This window comes from Zootoca vivipara, chromosome 5, assembly GCF_965207765.1.
Source record: "Zootoca vivipara chromosome 5, rZooViv2.hap1.1, whole genome shotgun sequence".
Taxonomy (NCBI): Eukaryota; Metazoa; Chordata; class Lepidosauria; order Squamata; family Lacertidae; genus Zootoca; species Zootoca vivipara.
Window position 1 is genome coordinate 69,742,721 of NC_142588.1, and position 25,908 is coordinate 69,768,628.

The 25,908-nt window shown below is 42.5% G+C and overlaps 1 protein-coding gene across 1 annotated transcript in view; it reads right to left on the bottom strand.

The window, feature by feature from the left end:
- The window catches only part of DNER (delta/notch like EGF repeat containing), a 105,540-nt gene that overhangs the window by 36,776 nt on the left and 42,856 nt on the right, over positions 1–25,908 (bottom strand). The window contains exons 2-5 of the mRNA XM_035134007.3: positions 16,862–17,161; positions 13,875–13,969; positions 10,407–10,573; positions 4,181–4,326 (exon numbers count right to left, since the gene is read on the bottom strand). Of these exons, the coding sequence (XP_034989898.3) occupies positions 4,181–4,326; positions 10,407–10,573; positions 13,875–13,969; positions 16,862–17,161 (708 nt within the window). The remainder of the gene's footprint in view (positions 1–4,180; positions 4,327–10,406; positions 10,574–13,874; positions 13,970–16,861; positions 17,162–25,908) is intronic.

Genomic DNA, 25,908 nt, shown 5'->3' on the forward strand with positions numbered 1-25,908 from the left:
ACTGAATATTTATAAAGCTATTTACTTACTACTTTCATGTTTTCTTTAGTGGGCATGGTGTGAATATTCAAAAGGGGGAGGCTCAACAATATGAACTTCCCTCAAATTTAGCAGGCCCATATTCAAGGGAAAGGAAGTCTTCCCCAGTAGGCCTACTTGAAAGTGGGGCTCGTGTAGGTTCCACAACCCACCTCCACTAGAAACTGGAATTTTAGTGTTGCCTCTCCAGTTTCATGGAATCAGTTACCAGATGAAATTAGGCAGACACCTAGTATATTGGCATTTAGATAACTACTGAAGTCAATTTTTGTTTACGGCTTTCTCTGAAGTGTGACCCAATCATTTCATGGAATATTAATTGCACATTTGCAAATATGGTTTAAATTGGTTTTAAGAGTCTGCATCTTTTGTAATTTAACTCTTATTATCTTAATGTACATTGCTTTGATAGCTTCCGGCAGTGTAGTGGTTTATCAATCTGTAAAATAAATAAATAAAATAATGTTGCATATATTTATCTCCTTCAGCCTTGCAAGGCCATGCAGGCAACACACTGCGAACTGTAAACCACAAGGTAACATTACTAAATGTATATATAACGGCACTGATGCACCCGAGGAGCAGATAACAAAAACATTGCATTGCGTTTTTCGTACCGTGGAAGGAGTGATCAACGATAACAGATGGGTGGCTGAGGGGAAGATACTGGAGTGGCTGGGTGAATGATGTGTTTGTGTCTATTGGAAGATGTGTGTTAGATGTGAGACTAGATTGGAATGAGTGATAGTGGAGGAGGAGGAGCTACTACACGATTTGTATAGATCCACAACAGCATTTGAGTGTGGGTATGGTGTTAGTGCGGTGTGTGACTAGGAAATGTGTGACTAGGAAAGAGGATGGCTGAAGGAGGAAGGGATCATTGACTCTTGAGATGTTTTGTGTTTTTATTTAGGGGGGATTTGATTGTTTTATATTGCGTTGCATTGCATTGTGGTTTTTCAGTTTTGATTGTTATTTTGGAAGCCACGTAGAGACTTAGTATTAAATGATAAATAAAATTATAAAATAAATAAAACTGTATAAGGATAGGCATGGATTTAATTTTTTCCTCCTCTTTAACATTTTACAATGTTTTCTCACAGGCAATCCAGCAATTCTTTTATTCACCATTCCAATATTACAGAACACCACAGTGTTTATGGAATGGTAAACAGAGCTTAGAGGTGGTCTATTACTGTGCACTCAGATACCTTTGAACCAAAATTATAAAGATCATGATCCCAGAAATGATCTTCGTTCTGGCAGAGGAAGCACCAGCCACTGCCACCAATGCTTGTTTATGGCAAAATGCCTTTTGGAATTTCTTTTTTAGGAACATGCTTAGCATTTGAGAAGGGGTTGTGAATAAAATCAGAGAAAGAAGAAACGCAACACTATGGATGATTCACATTAAGCATACCGTTTGGGCAGCCAACTGCTGTAATATGTAGGAAAATTGCCATTTCTTGACATCTCTCACCCCAGGTGAAAAAAGAATAGTGGCAAAAGATCTCACACCTAATTAAGCCTGCACTTCCCACGAGCCAGCTGATTAAACTGCACTGTTCGCGTCAAGTTTTATTGGCTTAAATTCCTGCCCTGCAACTACTGGTAGCAGACCAAAAAATACAAAAATAAAATAAAATTGTGGGGGAAATTGCTAAGGAAAAGAAAACAATAGCCCGGCCAAAACTAACATTCAATCTAAGTTCTATGCAAACTTACGATTGGGTGGCTAACCTAGCAGTACTTTGATGGCACTTATAAATCTGATAATCTTAAACAAGCCTCTTTATATGCTAGCTAAAAAAGTACTTTAAAGGAGACTGGAGACTGGTTACATCTTGATGACAGAAAGAATGACATGACATTTCCAAGTACCAATATTGTGAGCTCTTTGCTAATAGCAGTTTTGTTGAGCTATTGTTCTTCTAGGGTCTGTAACTAGTTGTCAAGTGTAAGACCCAGGAGAAACACAACCCAGGCAAAAGTGGGATTTCAGTAGCATGAATTTGAGCATGAATACAGTCGTACCTCGGGTTACGAACATCTTGGGTTACGAACACCGCAAACCTGGAAGTATTTTCACTGCAGATGCGTTCTGCGCATGCGCAGAAGCGGCGTGCGTGGTTTGTGCATGTGCAAAGTGCGGAAATTGCGCTTTGCGCATGCACAAAATGGCGCTTCAGGTTACGACCATTTCAGGTTACGAACTGCGTCCCGGAACGGATCGTGTTCGTAACCCGAGGTACCACTGTATTTGCTAGAGTGGGGTCTATGCAAGTCATAGGAAGAACTATGAAGAGACCTTGTGGCCCCATCTCTTTTCCTCTCCAATAGCCTGATGGAATATTCAGCTGCTTGGTGACAGCTGAAGGAGGAGCCTGGCTTAGCTTTCAACAGAATTAACTAGTTGTCATTCGGAATCACAGTGCAATCCTATGCATGCTTACTCATAACCAAGTCTTACTGAATTCAGTGTGTCCTTAGGGAAGCCTACATGGAAGTGTAGCCTCAATCTCTTTTGGCATCTAAAAATAAGACCCATTTTCAGTTTCCAAATCCAAAGTGACAGATGTCCTTGTAAATCCCATATGAGGAATGTGCTGCAAGTTTTCCCCCCTCTACCCAAATACTTGGGGATTTCATAGATTCGTAGTTTTGGTCACTAATAAATGTTGACACTGAAAGCTAAACCACCTCTGAATATCTAACAATTTCGATTCTCATGGCAAGGTCACTGCAAAGACCTCAAATGTCTGCAATCTCCTGCTGTGTCAGGAAACTTAGCTGAACTATTCTATGTGACAGGAGCACTAATAACAGCACCTTTCCCCCTTCTAGTGTGCTAAGGAAGGCTGATAGCACATAACATTTATCTGACTTGATTAAGCCTAAGATCCCAAGTATAATGCTTTGAACTGTGCAATGTCTGGGAGCAGAACCAGACCTGACACAATACAACATAATAGTAGGGAGGATATATAACACGCAAAACTATCTGGAAAACACGGAGCATATTCCAGTCTCTTCCGAAAACTGAAAAATTAATAAAACATTTTGTGATGAGTACAGCAACACGATTGCCTCTATATTGATTTTTCTAACAATTCATTCACCAGCACCTTGTAAAAATAGCTTCCTAGAACGAAGTACTATAGCTGTTTCCACATTACTGAAGCAATGATTTTCCACAATTAGTATAACCATTAGCAATATTAAGGGCAGACTTCATGGTGGAAGGCCTTGAAGGTGTCCAGCAATTTGCAGAGCTGCTGCAACATCCTTCCCTTCAGTTTCTTTAATTGCTGACTTCTTCTCATTCTTTTCTTTTTAAAATTAGCAGAACTCTTGCCAAAAAATAAAATAAAGAAGAAAATACCTCATAGGTGAGGTACCGTATTTGGATCCAAATGCAGAACTGGGAGATGCAGTATTAGAGGACCACCAATCCTGCAATAAACCAGCTTCACAAACAGGTGCAGAATCCCAGGAATTAAATGGCACTAATATACCTGAAACCAAGTGCCCAGTGACCCATAGCAGGCAACCAGAGCCTCTGAGGAACCATCCCAACTACACAGGTCCATCCAATTACCTGGTCCTTTTTGACAGAGATGATGAGTAGTTCCCAAGAAATCACAGTGAATGGAAGCTGTGAAGGATCCTAAGCCCTTAGCACAGCTCCTCTAATAGGTCATTTCTCACCAAGGATAAAAGGGAGTTCACTTCAGACACTGGAGCCTAGATAATTATATAAATGGCTTGGTTTGGTCACGGATGAGGTCAGAACTATCCATAAACAGGTATCCTGTGTTCTGCTACTAGTTTTCTCCCAATAGCTGCTCTCTCCAGTTGCCCTTTTGCAGTTCATCCACCAGCTAGTTGCTGCTCCCTGTGGCCTTTGTTGTTGTTGTTTAGTCGTTTAGTCATGTGGCCTAGTACCTGCCCAATGTGGGCCATCCATCATTCCCATGAGCCTTTCATGGACAAGGTGGGATACTAATCCATCTTCCTTCCTTCCTTCCTTCCTTCCTTCCTTCCTTCCTTCCTTCCTTCCTTCCTTCCTTCCTTCCTTCCTTCCTCAGCCCTCTCCAGCTTCTGTCCCACTCCATGCAGCAGACATAATGATGCCTCTTACCTCAGATGCTCTTGTGATACATTTTCCTTTCCCTGAACACTGAAGGTCATCTGACGGGCTTTCTCCTGCCCAGCATGTGCTGACTTTTACTGTCACAGTCAAGCGTAAAGCCACAATGCATTTGGCGACGGAATCATTCACAAAACCTAAGGAAAGAGACCAAGTACATTATTATTAAAATATTGTGATTTATTTTTATTTTTTAATTTATTTTTTAAAATAATAATAACTTGCAAAATCATTGTCATGTGACTAGACCAAGGAGACCAGACATGGGGGAGACATGTGTTTAAGATGTCGTGTAGGTACAGGGGAAGGGTTAATTACCTGCACCATGACACAATCAGGGGCCTCCAATGGCTGCTTTTAAGCTTACCGGGCTTCGAGGTGGCACCCCCTAGACCTCAGTGCATGCATGAAACCCTGGAGAGCTGCTGCCACACAGTGGAGACAACACTAGATGAACTAATAGTCTGACTCAGTAGAAAGCAGTTTTCTATGTTCCTATGATCCCCGTTGTAGAGATTAGGTCCCAGCTCTCTTAAAGCAGCAAATTTGAAATGTGGGCTTAGTAGTCACACTAGTAGCAAGCTGAGGAGGTAAATGCCAGGAACTATGACACACCCTGCGCCCCCAAAAAAGATGGTCACTGATAAACAAGAGGGATTGTTTGGTGGAACCCTAGAAGTTTGCAGGAGTATAAATATTTCCCATATCACACAGTAACAGGCCAATGAAGAACGAGCACACTTAGTCTTTGGGGGCAGGGGGATTGTGAAATCAAGAAGCGTTAGAAGCAAGAATACACACATTTTGCACACTTGGAACAGTTTAGAACTCAGCACATCAGCACAACTCTTAAAAGCCCACAATGGCATGATGTCAGTAGCCATGCTGAGAAAAACAATCATGCTGCTTATACTGAATATGTTTTCTTTGCTCTCTCTCCTTTCTGTGTACATTTAAAGAAAGCCAAGTGTGGAATTTGCAATTCTGTTGCTCGTGCTGTTTTTCCTCACCTGAAGCTATAACCTATTTGCAACATAACTCTTGGCAGTGCTGAATATGCCTGAAATGCATATGAGATTAGGTTTCCCCCAGACTTAACAGCCAGTGCTCTAAGGAAACAAATGTTCCATTTTTATGCAAATCACCACAATTACAGAAAAGTGTAAGACAGAAAAATATATAAGCTGAACTCCCCCCCCTCCTGGGGCATTTGAACGAGGGGAGGGGGGGAACCATAACTTCCCTCCTGAATTTTATCCTAATGTTGCTTTTGTCCCAAAGAAATAACATTTGTAAGCTAAATAGAACTAATCCTGAACCCCATTATTCTTGAACTTTTCTAGTGGGAAATGCACCTCCATTTTTAATGAGTTAGACCATATTTTCTCAGATGTTTCAACTTGGGGAATTCTGCTCCATAACTGGAATGTTGTATTGGTTGTGGTGCCTGTAATGAATAAGTAGCACAATATATAGCCATATCCTGGGACAAGGAGAAGGATAACTGAGCAGGCAGGCTTCCAAATGCAGCATGGCTGCTTAAATTTATGATTTGGTGTCAGGGTATGTATATTGAATTCTAAGAAATCTGGGAGGGACCTGCCCTTCTAGATAAGATGGCTGAAAGTTCCCCTCTCCGTCTCCCCCATCCCCTCTCAGTTTTTAAATGGGGGTGGGGAAGCTTTGTCACCACTTCAAGAGGTAGCTTGGCTGTCCTCAGCAACCCAGCAGCATTTAATTTTTAATTTAGAACACAATGCCCAAAGGGAACATCACAAGTCATGATATAGATTCACTCCCATGGCCGTGTGTGTGTGTGTGTGTGTGTGTGTGTGTGTGTGTTTGAAGTGGGAATAGATGGCTGCCCACAATGGCGATTCATTTAACTGAAAAAATAGGCTAATACATCTTACTTTTCATGACATGCTTACTTCTGCGCCTGACTCACTTATTAAAGCAACTATTTGCTTTATTAACTTTGCAGTTAATACACTGTTGAATTCACCAAATAAATGCCATTTGCACACTCTCTCTTTTTTATCTGCCTCTATCATTTATCCTAAGACCGTTTACTACAAAGTTGGCCTAGAGCCCATTGCCAGGGGGAATGTTCATGAGTTATTAGTATGAGATTCTTTGCATTACTCAGGACCTTAAACATGAGCTACAAAATAATTCTAATTGCTAAAACTCTATACATAGGCCCTGATCCAACTATATGTGCTGGCTGCACACTTGAAGTCCCATAAAATAATACGTGAATGAGTCTATCGGATTTTGAGGAGGAGGGGTGGGGAAGGAAATATAGCCACCCTCCCTTAGACAGAACCAGAGTGGATGAGATTTTACAGCTTGATAGTCCCAATCTATATTGGGAATTCCCATACCTCATCTAATATTTTATATATCATGTTTGCTGCTACGCCAAAAATAAAATAAATTTTAGCAGCAGTTTCTGCCTGTGCAAGTGATTATGAGGTTTTGGAACAAGATGTCATCAGTACATTTTTACCAACTTTGGTTCGCCAGCTATGGTCATTTCTGGACAGGGATAACTTGACCTCTGTTGTCTATGCATTGGTAACCTCAAGGCTGGATTACTGTAATGCACTCTATGTGGGACCTAGTTTGGACATTCCAGCTAATGCAGAATGGAGTGGCTAGACAGCTGATGGAGTCACATAGTTGACAACATGTGACACTATTGTTAAAACATTTGCACTGTCTGCCCATCAAAGTCAAGGTCCTTGTATTAATTTACAAAGCCCTGAGCAACTTAGGTCCAGGGTATCTTCAGGGTCTCCTAAGCCTTTATATCCTAGCTTGATCAGGAGCACCATTGCTCATCCCCCAAGTTGGCATGGCTCATTTACTAGCAACCAGAAACTGAACCTTTGGTTTCACCAGCCTGGTCTGCAAATTGAGATGATGATGATGATGATGATGATGATGATGATGATGATGATGATGATAGAACACTAAAAACAGACTAAAACTTCAAACATTTAAAACTTCCCTAAACAGGGATGTCTTCTGAAAGTCAGATAGTTGTTTATTTCCTTGACATCTGATGGGAGGGCATTCTACAGGGCAGGCACCACTACCGAAAAGGCCCTCTGCCTGGTTCTCTGTAACCTCACTTCTCACAGTGAGGGAATCGCCAGAAGGCCCTCGGAGCTGGACCTCAATGTTAGGAGGGCATCTTCTGTTTTAACCTTTAAGCACCTGTTGAAAACTTTCCTACGCCGCAAGCTTATGATGGCAATTAGGAACGTATCCTTCTGTATGATCTCTGATTTTAAACGTATGTGTAAGGGGAACAGAGTATAGAGAACTTTCCCCCCTCATCAGAAGCAGTTCCTCCCCAAGCAGCAATGGCAGCGAGGACGCTGAGGAAAGCAGTCAGGAAGTGGGGAGAGAGGGCCAGGGCTCTGGCAGCATGGGAGAGCCCCTGCTACACAGGAGGGAGGAAGAGAGAGGGGGGGAAAGGAGGGAGAAGGAAAACATGGAGCGTAGACCCTTTCCTCCGGTTCCGGAATTACACAGGAGAAGGAGGGGAAGGAGGTTTGCTGTCCCAAGACTCTTATGTTGGAGGAAGTCAAGGGGCGGTTCAGTGCCGGATTCTGCATCGGACTGAGCAGACATGTTGTACATACCCAGCTCACTGTAAATAGCCTGCACTAATAAAAACTGCTGAAAGACAAGCATGCGGAGCATTGTTACTCTAGAGTAGTCACAAGAACCTTTGACAGTATGTTTTTATTGTATGGTTTTATGTACTGCTTTAATGTTTTTTATGAAGAAGAGTTTGAATAGAGGTATATAAGTATTTGTTATAAATAGTAAATAACCAGACCCAGCATGTCTTGCTTTCAGCAAGTCAAGCTTATTGGTCCATTTCTGAAGTATCATCTCAGCGGCTTGCCAGGATTTCAGACAGGGGTGTTTTCCACCCACACCTTGAAATTCCAAAAATCTCATATAGGACCTTCAGCATGCAAGAATGCTCTCTTCCACTGAGTTGTGGCTGCTCCCAAACCCCCGTTAAGCACAACTCCTACTTCTCTTATAAAGCTATTCACATATAGCTCTGGAGACGCATAATTCGTCCAATGCAAAACTGTTTGCAATCTTCCATCTAGCTAGAGATATGTGCACCTATCACCACCAGATTGTGACAACATATTGCTATGACTTCCTGAACTGAAAAAAGCTACCTCGTCTGAAGACATGTGCAGCCAGATACATATCTTTAAAACTTAAAGCACTGCATAGTCATAACTATTTTTTTGACAGCCTAATCTTCTGATAAGGCACTATTCAGGTCTTGTACAAAATATACTGCACAAAGGACCCCGAACCCCTACACATATCAAGTAAACAGAAACATCGGCAATCCACCACACCCAACTCCCCATCCCACCCATCCCTTTCCCTCCTTCCTCATAATGTCTCAATAAGTAAAATTGATGTGTAAAAATGATACATGGGAGGAAAAAGATGAGACATTGCACTACCTTTGTAACCCAAGAAAATCCTTAATAAAAATAATTACATATATACATACATACATATATACATATATATATGTGTGTGTGTGTGTGTGTGTGTGTGTGTGTGTGTGTAATAATAACCTTGTTCGCATTTGTGGTCTCCTTCCTTCTTTTCCTAAGTCCACATGTAAATATTAATTTGCTGTAAACATTTATGGCCCAAAAGTTGTCGTTATGAAAACCAATGAACCAGAAACTACAGTATGGGTAGCCTAGCTGGGTTATATACACATGTTCAGGCTGCATGACCAGATCAGAAGATGCTTGTTGGTAATTTCTAGATGCAGTACATTATTTCCTACACAGATACTGTTTGTGCACTGAATCACTTGATTGGCTAATTACCATCTTGGCGCAGACGCCTGTTGAATTTCTTGCAGTGGTGTTTGAGCATCTTTAAGCAATTGCTAATTTAGTTAATTAGATACCAAGAGGCACTACTAAAGCAAATAATTTGCTTCCTTGAATGGTTTGTGTTTGGCACATGAGAATTATTTGGAAGAACTTGCAAGAGAGTTATCAGACTGAAAAGGTTAAATTTTGCAGCAGTAGATGATGTAGGCCAATGATCAAAGAAAAAACTGCATTAATCTCTTGCATCTTCCTCATTTCAATGAGGGAAAAGATTAAAAGTAGCTAATAAAATCTCTTCCGACACAATCAACTAATTACTGTTAGAATCTTGCAAAATGCTTTTCAAAAATCATTTGTGCTAAGGAAAAATATATGTTTTTTTCATTCATTGCCATCTTTATGTGCATTTTTTGGAGGAGGGCAGAGATATGATGTGGGGAATCCAATCCAAAACTGTAGAGTAACTGCAGTATTATATGGTCAGAGGGTTGTGTTCCTGAATCAGGTTGTGCTATTCCTGGACTTTAAAAGATACCATGAGTTCCTATGTTGAAAGGTTGCTCTAGTTCTCTGCCGTATGAGAGTTTCTGCAGCCGCCTTCTTCCCCCTTTGCTGATGTGTGCATAACTCCATACTGCAGCATGCAAAGGAGGATAAACGAACAGAGAGGGAGCCACAATAGGCTGAGATTAAGGAATAGTATGAACCCATAACCTGAACTCATTTTCAACAACACAGCCTACCACAGCAACCATGACCTTCATAGCTAATATTACAGGTATGCTGACTTTTGATAGTCAGCAGAAATAGCTACAGTTTCCTCTTAGGACTTCACTTTATCTGTTGGAGTAAAAGGTACACAGGTACTGTACTGCAAATTAGGTACACAGGTTCCAAGCTTTGGAACAAACTTCAAATTCCGAAGGCAGCACCCCCAGACCACGAGTCAGACAGAAGACCACCCTTATAACCTGCAGTAGAGCTCGACAATGTGTTTCCGGCCCATGTTACTTTCACAAATAAAAACTGATATGGGAGCGAAAGGATTTAAGAAAGAAAACATGATTTTTTTAAAAAAACCACCTTGAACTGGCATAAACATAAATAACTTGGATTTGTAACTTTAGATGATGCACCTTGTCTGTAAGGGATGCTCAAGGAATTCAGCCTACAGCTTTTTGATGACAGCTAGTGCTGTTTTTTAAATTGCTTTAGTGTATACTTATTTTAATTTGTATTGAAATCCATCTTAGACATCCTGAGTAGATCAAAAGGTGGGATATGAAATCTACAGTGTTATCTAAACTCACCAATGAAATAGTTGTTTCCTAACACAAGCATTTCCTCTGTCAGGACAAGTCCACCCATTGCTTGGAGAAGAGTAACACTTGTGGCATCTATAAGCGAGCACTGCTTGAATCTTTCTGTTGTGACCTTCCATAACAAGATAAGGGAAGCTGTGGCATCTTGTCTTATGCTAAAGAGAGGAAAAGAAGAGTCAAAACACATGGAATTAAAAAAAGAAGAAGGTCTGAGCATATAGTATATCACTCGATAATATAAAAGGGCAATAATGATCCAGAATCAAAAGATGGCTAACTTGATGCAACAAGTATTTGTAATGTATTTCCCCAAGCATTTGACTCCTGAAAGAGGTCAGGATGAAGACCAAAGCAAATATTAACAGAGCAATCAACCTACTTGGAGGCAGGAGAAAGTTCTACAGAGGAGTAGCTGCTGCCTCCAAAGCTTTGCTTGCTCATAGGGTGGCGAACCACCCAGTTTATTCTTTTGTTTATGTTTCTTCCTGTTCCAGCCAATGGAAGGGAATTAACTAGGCCAGCTCTAATCTTAGGCCCATTTGTGTGGGCATTGGACTATTTAAAACGTCCACCACAGGAAGGTTTCTTTCAACTGAGAGAGTGAGAGGGTGGTTAAAGTGCTGGGACTAGCTCAGAAAACAGGGCTCGTATCCCCACTCAGCCAGGAAGCTCATTGGGTGATTTTGGACCCATCACTGTCTCTCACCCTAACCTACCACACAGGGTTCTTGGCTGTTGGAAGCGGTTAGATGCTTTAAGCTGCCCTGAGCTCCTCTGAAGAAGACTGAGAAATAAGTGTAACATAAAAAATGAATGAGTGAGGTGCTACTGGTAAATAGACAAAGGTAAAGGAGCTGAATGAACAAACAGCATAAGGAGCTAAAGCAAAGGCTGACAGAAGAGGGGGACAATGGGAGATTATTTGAGAATTAGTACCGAACTACATGTTCCATCGTTCACACTTCAACTGGATCAGGGTCCAGCTGCATCAGTTTCCAGGTGCAAAGTGCCCTCTGGCAGCTTCTACTTTCCCCCAAAAGGTGCTATCTGCAGTAAACCAAACCTCCAGGGGCAGATTACGCAAGAAGGACCATAGCTCAATGGTACAGCATCAGCGCTGCATGCAGAAGCTCCAAGGTCCAATTCCCAGAATCTCCATGTAAGGGCTGGGAGAGAATCCTGTCTGAAACCCTGGAGAACCACTGCCAGTCTATGTAGGCAGTCTCACAGACTGTGTACAGTAAAATGTGGATACTCAACATGCAACTGTTGCTGGACCACATTCCAGTTTAAGGCCCTGCAGCTGTGTGTTTTTCTTCAAAATAGTTATGGCCAGTTGAGGTGCACTCTTTAAAAGCAGCATGGATGGTGTAACATGTATTCTGGCCTTCAGAATCTTCAGGGGAAAGAGGCAGCAAAGGCCTGGACGATGAAGGAGAAGGCCAGGGTGGGGCAGGTTTCAACCAATGTGGCAGCCAACATATTGAGTCTTAAACCTTCCTCCCTACCCCCAAATTGGATCGGGGGAGTCAAAAGATGCCCTGGAACAGCACTCAGGGAGAGGAGGAAGCCGCAAGGCTTGCACCGACAGAGAGATCTCCTTAGCACTACAATGAATTCCACGCGCCAAGTAGAAAGAAGGGGAGAATCTGGGAGAAGTCACATCAGGCTAAGTACAGAAGGACCGTATGCTATTTTTAGGAAATTAATGAATAAGTTAAGGAAGCTTTGGAAGTATGAGGACTGTAGGCAAGAGAGCCAGAGAGGAAGGAAAGAGGGCTAAATTTGACAAATGTTTCCATTTAAGTCCCTAGTTGTCAATTAATAATTAATTAATTACTTTCTGAGGAGCAGAAAGATTAATGGCCCATCTTTTCCGGAGTAGCAATAGTATGCAACAGTAATATCCACAGTCACTCAATCACAGCAGATTAAGAACACAGCTTTAATTAAATCATACTGTTTTGGCTTGAATGCAAATATTTAGAGTTTATGGGTTTTTTTTATAAAAAGCAATCACTCTTCATCTGCATTGTTGTTAGGTTTCCTGAAAGTCAAATTTCCCACTTGTGAAAAGAATGTTTGTTTGTTTTTGTTTTGTTTGTTTGTTTGTTTTAAAAAAGTGAAAATAATGTTTTTGCTCTTCATCATTCTTCCCTCTCCAGACTGATCTTTCTTTCATCACCCATAGGCCTTTTCAAGCCAAGTGGGCTTTGTAGACATTCTTGATCAAATCATTCCCCTCAATTTCAATGGGTCTTTGCTCTCTGTCTCTTTCACTTCACCTTCCTCCTCTACTTTTTCCACAACAATGAGTGCATCAATGAGTATTTTGGAAGGTTCTGTTGCAAACACAGTTAGAATTAAAGGTGGGACAAGTACTCAAGAAGCAGAATCTCTAAAATGTGAAATCCACCTGCTCAAATAGGTAGGACTTAATTCGTATCGGATCTAGCCACTTCAAGCAAATTCTAACAATGCACCTTGCCTCCATCACCTTTTCCCCCTTCCCAAAACAAAACAAACAAAAACCCCTTATCTTGGGAAAGGAGGGGACAGATGGGATAATTCTCCATGGACTGTGTCCTTTACTGCTGGGTATATGGGACTTGATCCCCTCTTCTTTTCCCTCTTTTGACTAACTACAAACCCTATGATCCCTGACTAGAAATGATGCCTTCTGTAACCTGCTCACCTCCTTTCCTCTTATAGAAGTAGAACATGTAATTTGCAGGTGAGAAGGGACCCCGCAAAGACATCCATTCATTCACTGTGTTTAACTCCCGCTAAGGAGCTCGTGGTTCTCCTCCTCCTCCTCGTTTTATTCTCAAAATAAACCCTGTGAGGTAGGTTAGGCTGAGAGGCAGTGACTAGCTCAAGGTCACCCAGTAAGCTGCATGGCCAAGTGGCAATTTGAACCCTGGCCTCACAGGTTCTAGTCCAGAGCTCTAACCACTACACCACACTGGCTCTTTTCTGTCTGGGAGAGAGCCATCTACTTTCTGTTACCACCAACCTCTTCCCCTCTTCCCCAGAAGTGAGAATCTTCTGACATCAGCAGGAGGAGGGATAACAGGGACAAGGGAGTAGCAACAATTATTTTTAGTATTTAATAGGAGCAATTTAATCTGGGGGTGAGCAAGGAGTCTTCTATTATCAGTTACATCAGAGATACCATGAAGCTTGCTCCCTAAATTTCTGTGAATTTTCTTGTTACCTCCAACATATTCTTATCTTGCAGCGCTGATAGCAGTAGAACACTTGCTCACCCCCCCCCCCCACCTCAAAAATAAAGCAGGGTATTCAAATGTTCTGATCCAACAGTGGGTTTTTTTTAAAAAAAAAAACCCTACTTGTTACCACTCCTGGATAAAACACCCGAGAGTAATGAGTTCGACAATGAAAATTGCTTTAAGCACATCTGTATAATAATTCTAAAGTGCAGCAATTTCTTACTTTATAGATGTGTTCTGTGGAACTTCAAAAGAGATTAGGCGCCCCCCACCAGAATTATTGGAGCTAGCATTGCCACAAGCCACATCAGGGATTATCTGGAAGGGGGGGAAAGAGTATTTATCAGGACTTTTCATACGCCCAATGCTATATAAACAGGAAAAATAATACACAGAAAAACTGAAAATGGTATTCACCAACATAATTGCACAAAGTCTTACAGTTTAAGGGAATGATGGAGAACCTCCACCCCATGGGCCTACTTAGGTTTGCCAGCCTTCCCAATTTGGCCAGCATGGCCATCTGGCCAGCCAATGCCCACCAGTCACTCACCTGATACCATGTGACAGATGAACCTGCAGCTGCAAAGGAACAAGTAGAAACCTTTCTGTGCATTCCCAGCTGCAATGCAGTGCACGTTCATTAACAAATGGAAACAGCCCTGAATGGAAGATACGGCTGAAAAAGAACCATCAGGAGCATGGTCTACCCCAACTTTTTCCTTTGAGGTGTGACTTGCCTTTGATGCAGTTCAAATTTGTTGCCATACGCCTGTCATGGCAGTCCATGTCTGACATATGCTGTCACAGAACTGACCTCACCCACTTGTAAATGTGGCCTGCGGAGGACTGGTCACTTCTACATCTGCCCTGCTAACTGAAAGTGGCTCTCCACCTCTGGTCTAAGGGCCAAGATAGATGTGATAGAAACTGAGTGAATATAATTCATATCTCTCCCTCTCTCTCTCCCTCTCTCTCTCTTTTACTTACCTACAGGAAACTACTATTTTCACCTGAAATATTACCTTTAAAAAAAGAATGTCTGAAGTTCTGTGCTTTAACAGATTGCCTTTAAACTTTAACTTTGCCTTTATAAGATATCAGTCAGTCCTTTAGAAAAGCATAAATGGATTTTCACATTGTAATACGCTAGATACCAATGAGATTGCAGCACGGCCCTTTTAACAGCAGGTAATAGAAGCTCATGGGATTTCAGGAACTGTAGCAGGAACAGCTGATAGCATCTCTCAGCTACGCTTACTATCGCATAGAGTTTCAACAAATCACAGATAGCAATGCTCTGCCACCTGATCCCAGCAACAAAGAAGCCTGTTATCATTTTCCCAGCGACAGAAAGCTTTCTACCAGGGAAAAAATGGAGCCAAGAGAACCTGCCAACAAAATAAATCCATGACCTATGAGTGCATCTCATTGCAATGCAGGTTTTCAGGCAAAAGTTTGTTCCTCTGAACAGCACTGTATTTAGGGCATGCGGATGGTTCCCCTGCACAGGGTGCTGAGCCAAGGGGGGTGCAAAATTGAGAAGATCCATAATTGAGAAGATCCATTTGGGGACACAAAATTTTGACCTCGCACTGGGTGTCATGGACTAGTTGGATGCAGAGGATGGCATGAGGAACCAGCTGGGGAATCCCTAAGGAAAGAAGGCTCAGAGCCAGGGGACTGGTGGTGGGATGATGATGAGTGGTCAGAGGGAGAGAAGGGAGAAGGGATAGCTCAGCTGGTTAGAGCACGGTGTGAATAACACCAAGGTTGTAGGTTCGATCCCCGTATGGGACAGCTGCATATTCCTGCATTGCAGGGGATTGGACTTGATCATCCTCAGGGTCCCTTCCAACTCTACAATCAATCTATAATTCTAAGCCTTGAAGGAGGTGTCGGGAATCTGAAGAGGTAACTGGGCTTAGTGAGTGGGTGGAGGGAATGTTTGTGGCAGAGAATCAGGGGCAGAAGCTGAAGCAGGAGAAGAGGGAGCCCAAGAGGCATGGGTGTCTCCCTCTCCTGCTGCAATGAGCTCCCCTCCCCCTGTCTCCCAGAACCAAGAGAGGCATAAAGAGGGCAGAGGAGAAGTTAGCTTCACACAAGCACCGTCTCAGAATGCTTGGGGGAAACCCTGGAGAGGAGGGGACCCTGTGGGGAGGCGAGGACCTTCAGTCTCAGCAACTGCTTCATGTAATGCAAGACCTGCCAGAGATGCTGTGCTCATTAGGTCCGACACTCCTTTGCAGAACCCACCCTTGCTAATCAAGAGCTAACTCCAACTTGCTTGGTGTGATTTACTGCTGGCTCACTCCTGTCTTGGAGCACCATATTATGGAAGATTACCAAAGTCCCCATCTACTCAAAAAGCGATTTTACAAAACTAGCTGATCAATCAGATTGCAGGTGTAGTAGCAATACGGTACAGATTGTGGCACCCAAAAGCACATTTTCAAAAGTAGGAGGTCCATGGCTTAACTTTTGAAAAAATGGAGACCGGGGGCGGGGCAGTACTTAGCTAATTGGGAGCCACTGCTCTATGTGGTATGGTTAGGTTATACCAGACATCCCCAAACTGCGGCCCTCCAGATGTTTTGGCCTACAACTCCCATGATCCCTCACTAACAGGACCAGTGGTCGGGGAAGATGTAGTCCAAAACATCTGGAGGGCTGAAGTTTGGGGGTGCCTGGGTTATACCAAGGGAGAGATTTAAGAATGGGGTAGGATAATTTCACTGGGTTTCCTTTAATTTGCTTTTTGAAAAACCTCTATACATACTGGACTGAAATCAGGTACAAGATCTTGGGTATGTATTGGACTTGAATCAGCTACAGGCCTTTACAATACAAATAACAATCAGAGCTGTGTGCATTTTCTGTAGGATGGCATTTTCTCTTTCCCTTGGTCCCAATCACTCTCTTTGCACCCATATGGCATTGTGAGCATTAAGTTGCTTGACTCCTAGCCCATCACTTGCTTAGCAAGACTCTGCACTTCATATCATGCAACAAAACATTCCAAGGAATTTATATATACATAACTTAACAACCATTCGTTTGGTAGTGTCCTGATCATTAAAATGAATTAAATTAGAAGGTGCTTTCTATGCTACTTTCTATGCTACTCCTCACTCTTTCCATTTGAAAAGTCATTTATAAGCAACTTCCGAAACGACTTGGCATGTTTTTTGTTGAAATAAAAGGTCTTACCTCTACTTCGTTCCATTTTAGATCCACAACTTTCTGACCTTCCTTTGGCTCCCATGTAGGCAGCGTCACTGTTGCTTGCGACCGCGGCAAGACCATGTCAGGTTCAACAGTGGCCAATACTGGCCTGTTTGGGGTTGGTGCCTCTGACTCTGTCCACCCAGAGACGGGAGGACTGTAAAGCGAGTGCTCACAGTTTGTACCTTCGTAGCCTTCATTACAAACACAGAGATATCCACCAGCGTCGTTGCTGCTGCAGTTGCCATGGTGACAGGGATTGCTGGCACATGGATCTGAAACAAACTGAAGAGAAACAATATAATGAATCAATTAATACCACAACATGTTCAACCAATTTGCATGTTCAACCACTAATGGTAGTTGACTAATATTCATTATGTAGCCTAAAGGACTTCAAAGGCTCTGCATTAGAAACTGCATATGGTTCTTTGTTCACAGTGAATCAGTTGCCATATTCTGGTGGGTGTCATAAGCCAAAGTAACAAACAAAGATTTGGCTAAGGTAGGTAGAAAAGTCCTAAGAAAGGAATGCTGTGGAATCGTGTGCTATTAGGAAGGTTTCAATGTCTTAAAATGTCGTGTGCTGGTTGTATGAACCAAAGGAAAAATCATCTAGGTATCCTTCGCTCTCGCTCTTGGCTGGGTTAACTGAGGGTCACAGTGATATTTCTGATATGACTCTACCCAATCACTGATACGCTACCCTCCTAGCCCCTAGTTACGGCCTTGCCTGGCGTGAAATTCAATAAATAAATAATGGCCTTGTGTTGCATTTCATTTTCAAAACTGGTGCTGATGAAACAATGTCTAAATTTCGTATTTGTTTCTGTGGAAAGTACTGCTATGGTTTAAAAATCTATTTTTTTAAAAAAAAGCTGTTTTTAGAGCGGAAAGGATAATAGATGTTGCTTGTACATTTAGCTGATTCATCTATGTTTTTACAGGTCATGAAGCCACTTGATCATAGCTGCCAAGTTTTCCCTTTTCTCGTGAGGAAGCCTATTCAGCATAATGGAAAATCCCTTTAAAAAGGGGATAACTTGGCAGCTATGCACTTGATCCCTCTTGTGGAATCAACACCAGTACACACTTCAAGAAAACCCTTCATCTATGTACTCCATTCTAAATAGTGTAGCAATTTCACTAGTAATGTTTAGAATATAGGGCACCGTATCCCTAAGGAAGAGCTCTAAAAACACACTGGGACTAATTAATAAAGAAAGTGTTTTCAGTGCACCATTATAAATCATCTCACCTATTTCTTTATTTTGGTACCGTCCCCCACTTTCTCCCATTGTGTAGGATCCACATACATGTATCCTAATCTCTCTCTCTCTCTCTCAATCCATTCTCCATACTCACATCAAAGGCGAAAGCTTTCCCTCCTTTCAATCGTTCTATCACCGCAAGGATTTTTTGAAATAAATAAATAAATGGAACTCTTGATGAATGAGCTTCAGTCAGCACAAGTATGTATTAGAAACCAAAGTCTAATTCAACAGTTCAACATTGCAACTTTGCTTCTGTGTACGTGAGATCTCTTTTAAGGGATTTTAAGGTTCAAATTTGCAATGTTCAAGCAGATGCCATTGTCTTTAATGTTCTGGAGACCATGTAATTGCTATGCAGAAAACAAACAAGCAAAAAATGTTAAAGGAGATCTAATCCAGACTTATGAAGATGGTTTGCTTCTGTCTTTTTATCATAATCCAGTAAGGACTCCAATAGGGTATTCCTTTTGCTTTATTTACAGTGGTACCTCGGGTTACAGACGCTTCAGGTTACAGACTCTGCTAACCCAGAAGTAGTACCTTGGGTTAAGAACTTCACGTCAGGATGAGAACAGAAATCGCGCGGTAGCCGCGTGGCGGCAGTGGAAGGCCCCTTAGCTAAAGTGGTGCCTCAGGTTAAGAACAGTTTCAGGTTAAGAACAGACCTCCAGAATGAATTAAGTTCTTAACCCGAGGTACCACAGTATTTTAAAAAAAACAAAATCACAGTGAGCAGAAACAGGTTTGGTAATTTGCAGATAAATTCAGATTCAGAAAGTAGCAGCTTTCATCTCATAAGCATGAAAACTTTGTAAACTTCTATCATTAACGTCCTTATGATGAGGCTTCTTGAACCAGGGCATTTCACAAGCCTTGATAAATAATATTTCAACAGAAATGCTAACATTAGGAAATATTATGCCTGGCTATGGACCTTAAGGAGGAGGCTAAGGAGAAAATAATTAAATTTTACAGAAAGAAAACGATCTGTTGGAATATGAAAAAAGTGAGTAATGTTATTTATCCATGTAAGAGCTGCAGATCTTTACAGGGTATAATATGCTTAGGCAGTCCACCTAAAGCCTCCTCATAATAAGCTGTACTTCTCTCAAATATTACAATTTCTGCCATTGCTGCTTAGTACAAGGCAGCCTCATTTCTGAGGATTTCTACCAGCTGCTATGCATCCCCCACCTTCTCCATACTGCTTTGCCATCCTTCTTCCTTTCCACGTAGCACCCCAATGCTCCTCCAAAGTCACATGACCCAGTGTCCTGTTTTGGCATGGCTGTGCATTAATCACATATTCCCCTGAGCAGTTTATTATCAACACAAATCAGTTATTAAGTAACAGTTGAATCATGCACAAGTCTCTATCCTATTTCCTGGATGGCTTCAAATCGGGTCCTCCCTCAAAGAGGGCACGTGTTGCGGTGAGACCTGGAGACCAACCACCTGTGTTGTGGGTGGGTAAGATTGGTCAGCCACAACACCCGATTGGTAGGTCCCTCGATGTTGGGTTCAATCTGGACAATGGGGTGCAGTTCAAACGGATCGAGGGACCTATATATACCCATGCATGTGACCTAGAGCTTCCTCTTTCAGTGCATGCATTTGGAACACCCACCCACCTCTCCCTACTTTTAGGGCTTTGTTGTGCTTCACCCTGCTATGCCGTCGTGTGCCGTCTGTTGTTGGGACAGGGGCACGGCAGGAATTTTCCCCACTTGGCTGATTGGCTGTTGCCATTTGGGTTTCACCTGCTGCGTAGCAAATCGTCACAACTTGTAAGGTTGCGGATAGGCACTGGTTCAGGTGATAGGGATGGGAGAGCGCTCTCGCCATCCCTATGTGAAGGGTATTCCGTTAAAGGAATCCAGGGACTCAAATGGTTTGGTCATGAGGGGGTTGTGCCCTTGCCTGAGTCCAGGAGGACATCCTTGTGATGGACATAGCCTGTTCCCAGCTTTCCGCCTATCCAGGTGGTTCACCCTTGACTGCCCTATGCTGGTGCCTTGGGTCAGCGCTATCTGCAAGGGTGCAGGGAGCTAGTCGAACCAGAGCCTATGCAACCACTCACTTGCTGTAATCAATAAAGTTGTGGCCTAAATTCTGCCAAAAACCCAACCAAAATTTGAGTCGAGTGTGAATTTATTTAGGGGGGGGGTCTCTGGGTCTGAACACGCAAAAGAGGATTAGTCAAATTCACAGAGGATAAGACCACCAGTGGCTACTAGCCATGAGGGCTATGTTCTACCTTCATAGTCAGAGGCAGCAGGTCTCTGAATGCCTGTTGCTGGTTATCACAAGTGGAGAGAGTATGGGTCATGCTTACAGTTAGGTTCAAGAAGCCTCACTTAGGTCATGCTTACAGCTTCCCAAAGGCATCTGGTTGGCATGTGGCCTGATCCAGCAAGGCTTTTCTTACGTTTTTGTCCCTCCAACGCATCACCTTTCGTCATGAGAATGATAAAATACTCATGGCCTATATATCACTCCCTGTCGTTTCACAAATTTAAGTAGACCAAATACTCGATAAATGCATTTCAAGCATCACACACACAACCCTGCCCTTCTTGTCACCTTGCACCACTCAGAGCAGCTTACAACTATTTAAAATTACAATACAATAAAAAAATGTTAAAATACAAAAAGGGGGGGAACCAATATGTATAGTATACAACAGAGAAAATTCACTTAAAAGCAACAGTGGCAGTGATCTCAGGTAAAAATGACCTTAGCAGGCAAAAGCCTACTGGAAAGGGGGGGAAATTACTAGCTGATAAAGCACAACGGTGCCCTCTCTTTAGTTAAATGTCTGCTAGGGTACAAAGAGCATATCCTTCTAATTCATACCTCTTCACTTACTTGAGGGGGGGGGGAGGGCATTGGTAAAATGAACATGTGCCAAGATTATTTATTCTTTATCTAGTCCAGACTTGTAATCCATTCACCTGGTCATGCACAGCCTCCATGCAACCAAGCAGAGAAGCTACTGAAATGTATTCTGAGACTGACGTTTCTGGGTTTTCAGTTCCTTTAGGACACAGATTTGCGACAAGTTACTGATGTGTAGGTAAGTATGGGGCAGGCGGCATAGTTTAAAAATATTTGGGCTACTAGTTTATTTGCAGGGCTGGCTTTGTGCACAATGCCAGCAAACTAGCAAGTCAATTACAAAGCTCAGTTCATTTAGAAACATTGCTTAGACTTTTTTTTCAAAACATTTCTAAGCGGGCAATGTCACACTAGTATATGCAAAAGGCATGGCTTGTGAGACACTTTGAGCAAAATGTATTAGCAAATCATGTTCATATAGTCCAGCTACGTAACAATCTCAGTTTTTCAGAAGTGCAAATAGACGTAGCATGTGCTCTGTTGTTATCTGTTTCTGAATTTATCCCTGGGTCATCTGACTGTCATCTTGCATGTTCTACTTAATAGATACGGTGGTACAAGGTGGCAGCTGCAGAATCTAGCTGACAAAGCAAGAACTGGGATGGGGGAAGAATCACAAGACAAGTTTCACACCAATTAATATGAGGTTTGCAGACAAATGCACACCAATGTGACCTTACACTGCACAAGAAGTTCTTTTTCCAAGGTGGACAGAATGCAAAAAAAGAAAGAGTAAAGTACAATTACATTGCCTATAGCAATTTTCTCTAGGTATTCACACTGACTTGGAGCCAGAGATGTTCTGCTACCGGTAGTCACAAAAGGATCCCTTTCCAGAATGGAAGGGACTTGAATCCAATGGAGTTTCCATGAATGAAAACTGGGTGAGGGCATACAATTTTTGTCAGTGCTCTTGCAGTTCCACTGCTCCAAAGGGACTGCCAACACCAGGCATCCCCAAACTCCGGCCCTCCAGATGTTTTAGACTACAATTCCCATCTTCCCCGACCACTGGTCCTGTTAGCTAGGGATCATGGGAGTTGTAGGCCAAAACATCTGAAGGGCTGCAGTTTGAGGATGCCTGGCCAACACTCACAACCACATACTTTTGGGGGGGGACAACAGAACGTGCAGGGAAAAGGGGGAGCCAATACCTCAGAGCACCCCGATCCATCACCAATAAGCATGTCCAAAAGTCTTAAGTGAACCCACTCCCTTTCTATTTTTAATAAAATGAAAAAAAGATGTAAATAGGTAGTAAACCAATACTCTCAAGTTATTTTTCTTTGAGCTCCTGGCCTTCAGCTGATGAGTCAGAATCCACAACTCCCAACCTAAAGTGGGTCACATCAGTGCTACCTCCATCACTTCAATGTGGGGTTTGGGGTTTGGCTAAACCCCCCCCCCAAAAAAAACCACCAAACAAGAGAGAGTAACCAGCATTACTATTACATAAACCACACACACACCAACTATAAAGCCATTTCTGCCTGTGAGTAATGACGACCAGTCTAAATCAATTTTTTAAAAAATCCTTCTGCCAAACCTTCCTATAAAAATGTATGGTCAGTCAGCCTTTTTAAAAGCTCTGCCATCCCTCTGGTCCATTCCGCTCCCCTTCCTGTTTTAGCCAGCTAGTTCAATTTTGCCTCTCAGCAGGTGTGAGAGAAAGGCAGGTAATCAGTGCAGCAATGGTAAAGAAGAGGTGCAATGCTGCAAACTCCCTTGCTGCTGCAGCGCTATTAAATAATCCATATAGTGGAACTTAATTCGTTCTGGAGGTCTGTTCTTAACCTGAAACTGTTCTTAACCTGAAGCACCACTTTAGCTAATGGGGCCTCCCACTGCCACTGCCGCCACCACGGCGTGATTTCTGTTCTCATCCTGAAGCAAAGTTCTTAACCTGAGGTGAGGTACTATTTCTGGGTTAGCGGAGTTTGTAACCCGAAGCATCTGTAACCTGAAGCGTCTGTAACCCGAGGTACCACTGTATCTCCTAACAAAGAAGTAGGAATTCTCTGCATTAACAAAGAACTAGGAATTCTACATATGTAAAATAAAATAAAAATAATCAACAATGCTCTAAACCAGTGGTGGCCAAACTTGGTCCTCCAGCTGTTTTGGGACTCCAATTCCCATCATCCCTGACCACTGGTCCTGTTAGCTAGGGATGATGGGAGTTGTAGTCCCAAACATCGGAGGGCCAGAGTTTGCCTATGCCTGAACTATGCCTTCACAACTATTACAGAGTTACTGGTTTAAAAAGGCATACTGAGAACAGGACACCAGTCATCTTCTCAAACTTTTTTATTGAGTCTCCTTGAAAGCTATATGGCAGCTGTAACCTTGAAACATGGTTACGTCTCCCTGCAAGGAAAGTATGTATTGAATTTCTGCCTGCATTGTTTATCAAGAAGTAAATATGATCTGAACATACCGCCAACCTGTAATATTTGGCCATCACTGCTCTCAACCATCTTGGCTGTGAATCCTGGGGGCCCTGATGCCTGGCTTGTAGGCTCTTCCACCTGGTCCAGGAGGGCAGGGCCCAGACTGACTGGAGCTAGGGAAAGCTGAGGCTGCTGAGGGTCTCCCCTTCTTGGGCAAGGTTCTTGAGCGGGTGGTTGTGAACCAGATTCAGCCACTCTTGAAGGAAACTGATTTTCTAGATCCGTTTCAATCAGGGTTTAGGCCCGGTTTTGGCACAGAAACTGCTTTGGTCACCTTGTATGATGACGCCTGTTGGAAGAAAGGCGGGAAATGTGTCCTTATTAATTCTCCTTGACCTCTCGGTGGCTTTCAAGACCATCAACCATGGTATCCTTCTGGAGCAGCTTCCTGAGTTGGGGTGGGTAGCACCGCTTTGCAGTGGTTCCAGTCCTACTGATCCTGATCCAACTGTACTTCCTGCCAATTACCGTATTTTTCCATGTATAAGACTAGGTTTTTTTCCTAAAAATTAATGTCAAAAATTAGGGGGTGTCTTATACATGGATACATCTCTTAAATCTGAGTCCTCAAAAATAGGGCGTGTCTTATACATGGGGGCGTCTTACAGACGGGAAAAATACGGTAGTTTCCGGCCCCAGTTCAAAGTACTGGTTTTATAAAGCCTTGAATGGCTCAGGACTGACCCTGCAATCATCTGACGCCCTTCTTCATGTGCTTCCTTCGCAAGAGGTCCCAAGAGCAGCAACATGAGAACAGGCCTTCTCTGCAGTGGCTCCGTTTGTGGAAAGTTTTCCCCAGGGAGCCTGATGCCTTCATCACATATCTTTAGGCGCCAAGCAAATACGTTTCTCTTCAACCAGGCCTTTGGCTGATTATCATTTTGTACTTTTCTGTTGTGAACTGCCCTGGGATCTTCTGATGAAGGGTGATATACAAATTTGATGGTGATGCTGATGATGATAAACCACTTCGGGATCAACATCACCCATCACCTCTCCCTTGTACAGGGAGGTGCCCCCTAATGTGCACGAGGGTTGCGTTTTGGGTCATTGTGCACAACAGCGAAGCACACATAAGCCCACTCCACCCTGTTATGCCCCTGCCCCACCCTCTGTTCCTCCCCCCTCCCCAGTCATTTCTGTCTAACTGGTCCATTGGACATGCGTAAATCAGCTGTTGCCTGTATATCAAAGAGAGTAACTATCTCGGTCCATCTCCATCCATAAATAGAGGTTCATTTTCCAATAGACATATGTTGTATCTTGCAACCTGCCTATATTTCACTGCACACAAAAACCCTCTTAGACTGCAATCCTATACATATTGATCTTCAGCTTGAACTTAGTGTGGCTGACTTCTGAGTACAATAGATTGTACTTTAAGGAAAATACTGGCATTGTATTAAACCAAACATTATTTGGAGCAGCTACACATTATAGATGACAACTGCAATTGCTGCATGAATGTCAGTGAAACATATATATTACAGCTGCCTTGAAACACCCATGTGTGTGCAACTGAGCTTGCTAACCTAATCATGGTGCCTTTTACGATAAGCATTAATTAATCAGCTTCCTAGTACATAACTGAAGATTGTTAATAACTAAAATAACTAACTTAATCCAGTGTAAGATCGACATCCCATGAGATAATTTAAATCATCAATTTTAGCTGCATATGACAATTACTCTGGGCTCTTTCCAGGCTGTGCTCCCACTTCTACGAGTTTTGAATATTCCATGAAATGAAATAAAAAAAAACTGCCAGCAAATGTAATAGATGCACATAAACCATTTCCCTTACTCCAGTGAAGCAGCAAAAAGTGCCTCAAGAAATGTTCCATTTAACTGAGAACCAAAGCACAATGGCCTACATCTGAGGGACTAGCATACATAAATCCATTCATTAAAAAAACAACCAAATCTCAAGTTAAGCTGTGCAATTTTTTCATCCAGTTTTTTCTTCATAGCTCATGAGCTTTCCCAAAAACAATTTTGGACCCCCTTGAACATTCTGACGCTGAGCAACACTGGTTTTTATGAAGGATATCATCTAAATTTATCCTGCATCACAGAGATTTACAAACACAATTGTCCAGAAATTGGGACATCCAAGATCAGATCTACAAAGGTGCTTATTCCACAGGAAGCACTCAGTAGCTCACTGCCATGTTTCTTTGCTCAGTGATACATCAGTCCTTTGATCTGTATTTATTTAGCACCTAAGTCACCTAAGCCTTACTACTACTGTGGGACGTGGGTGGCGCTGTGAGTTAAACCACAGAGCCTAGGGCTTGCCAATCAGAAGCAGCGGTTTGAATCCCCGCAACGGGGTGAGCTCCCATTGCTCGGTCCCGGCTTCTGACAACCTAGCAGTTCGAAAGCACGTTAAAGTGCAAGTAGATAAACA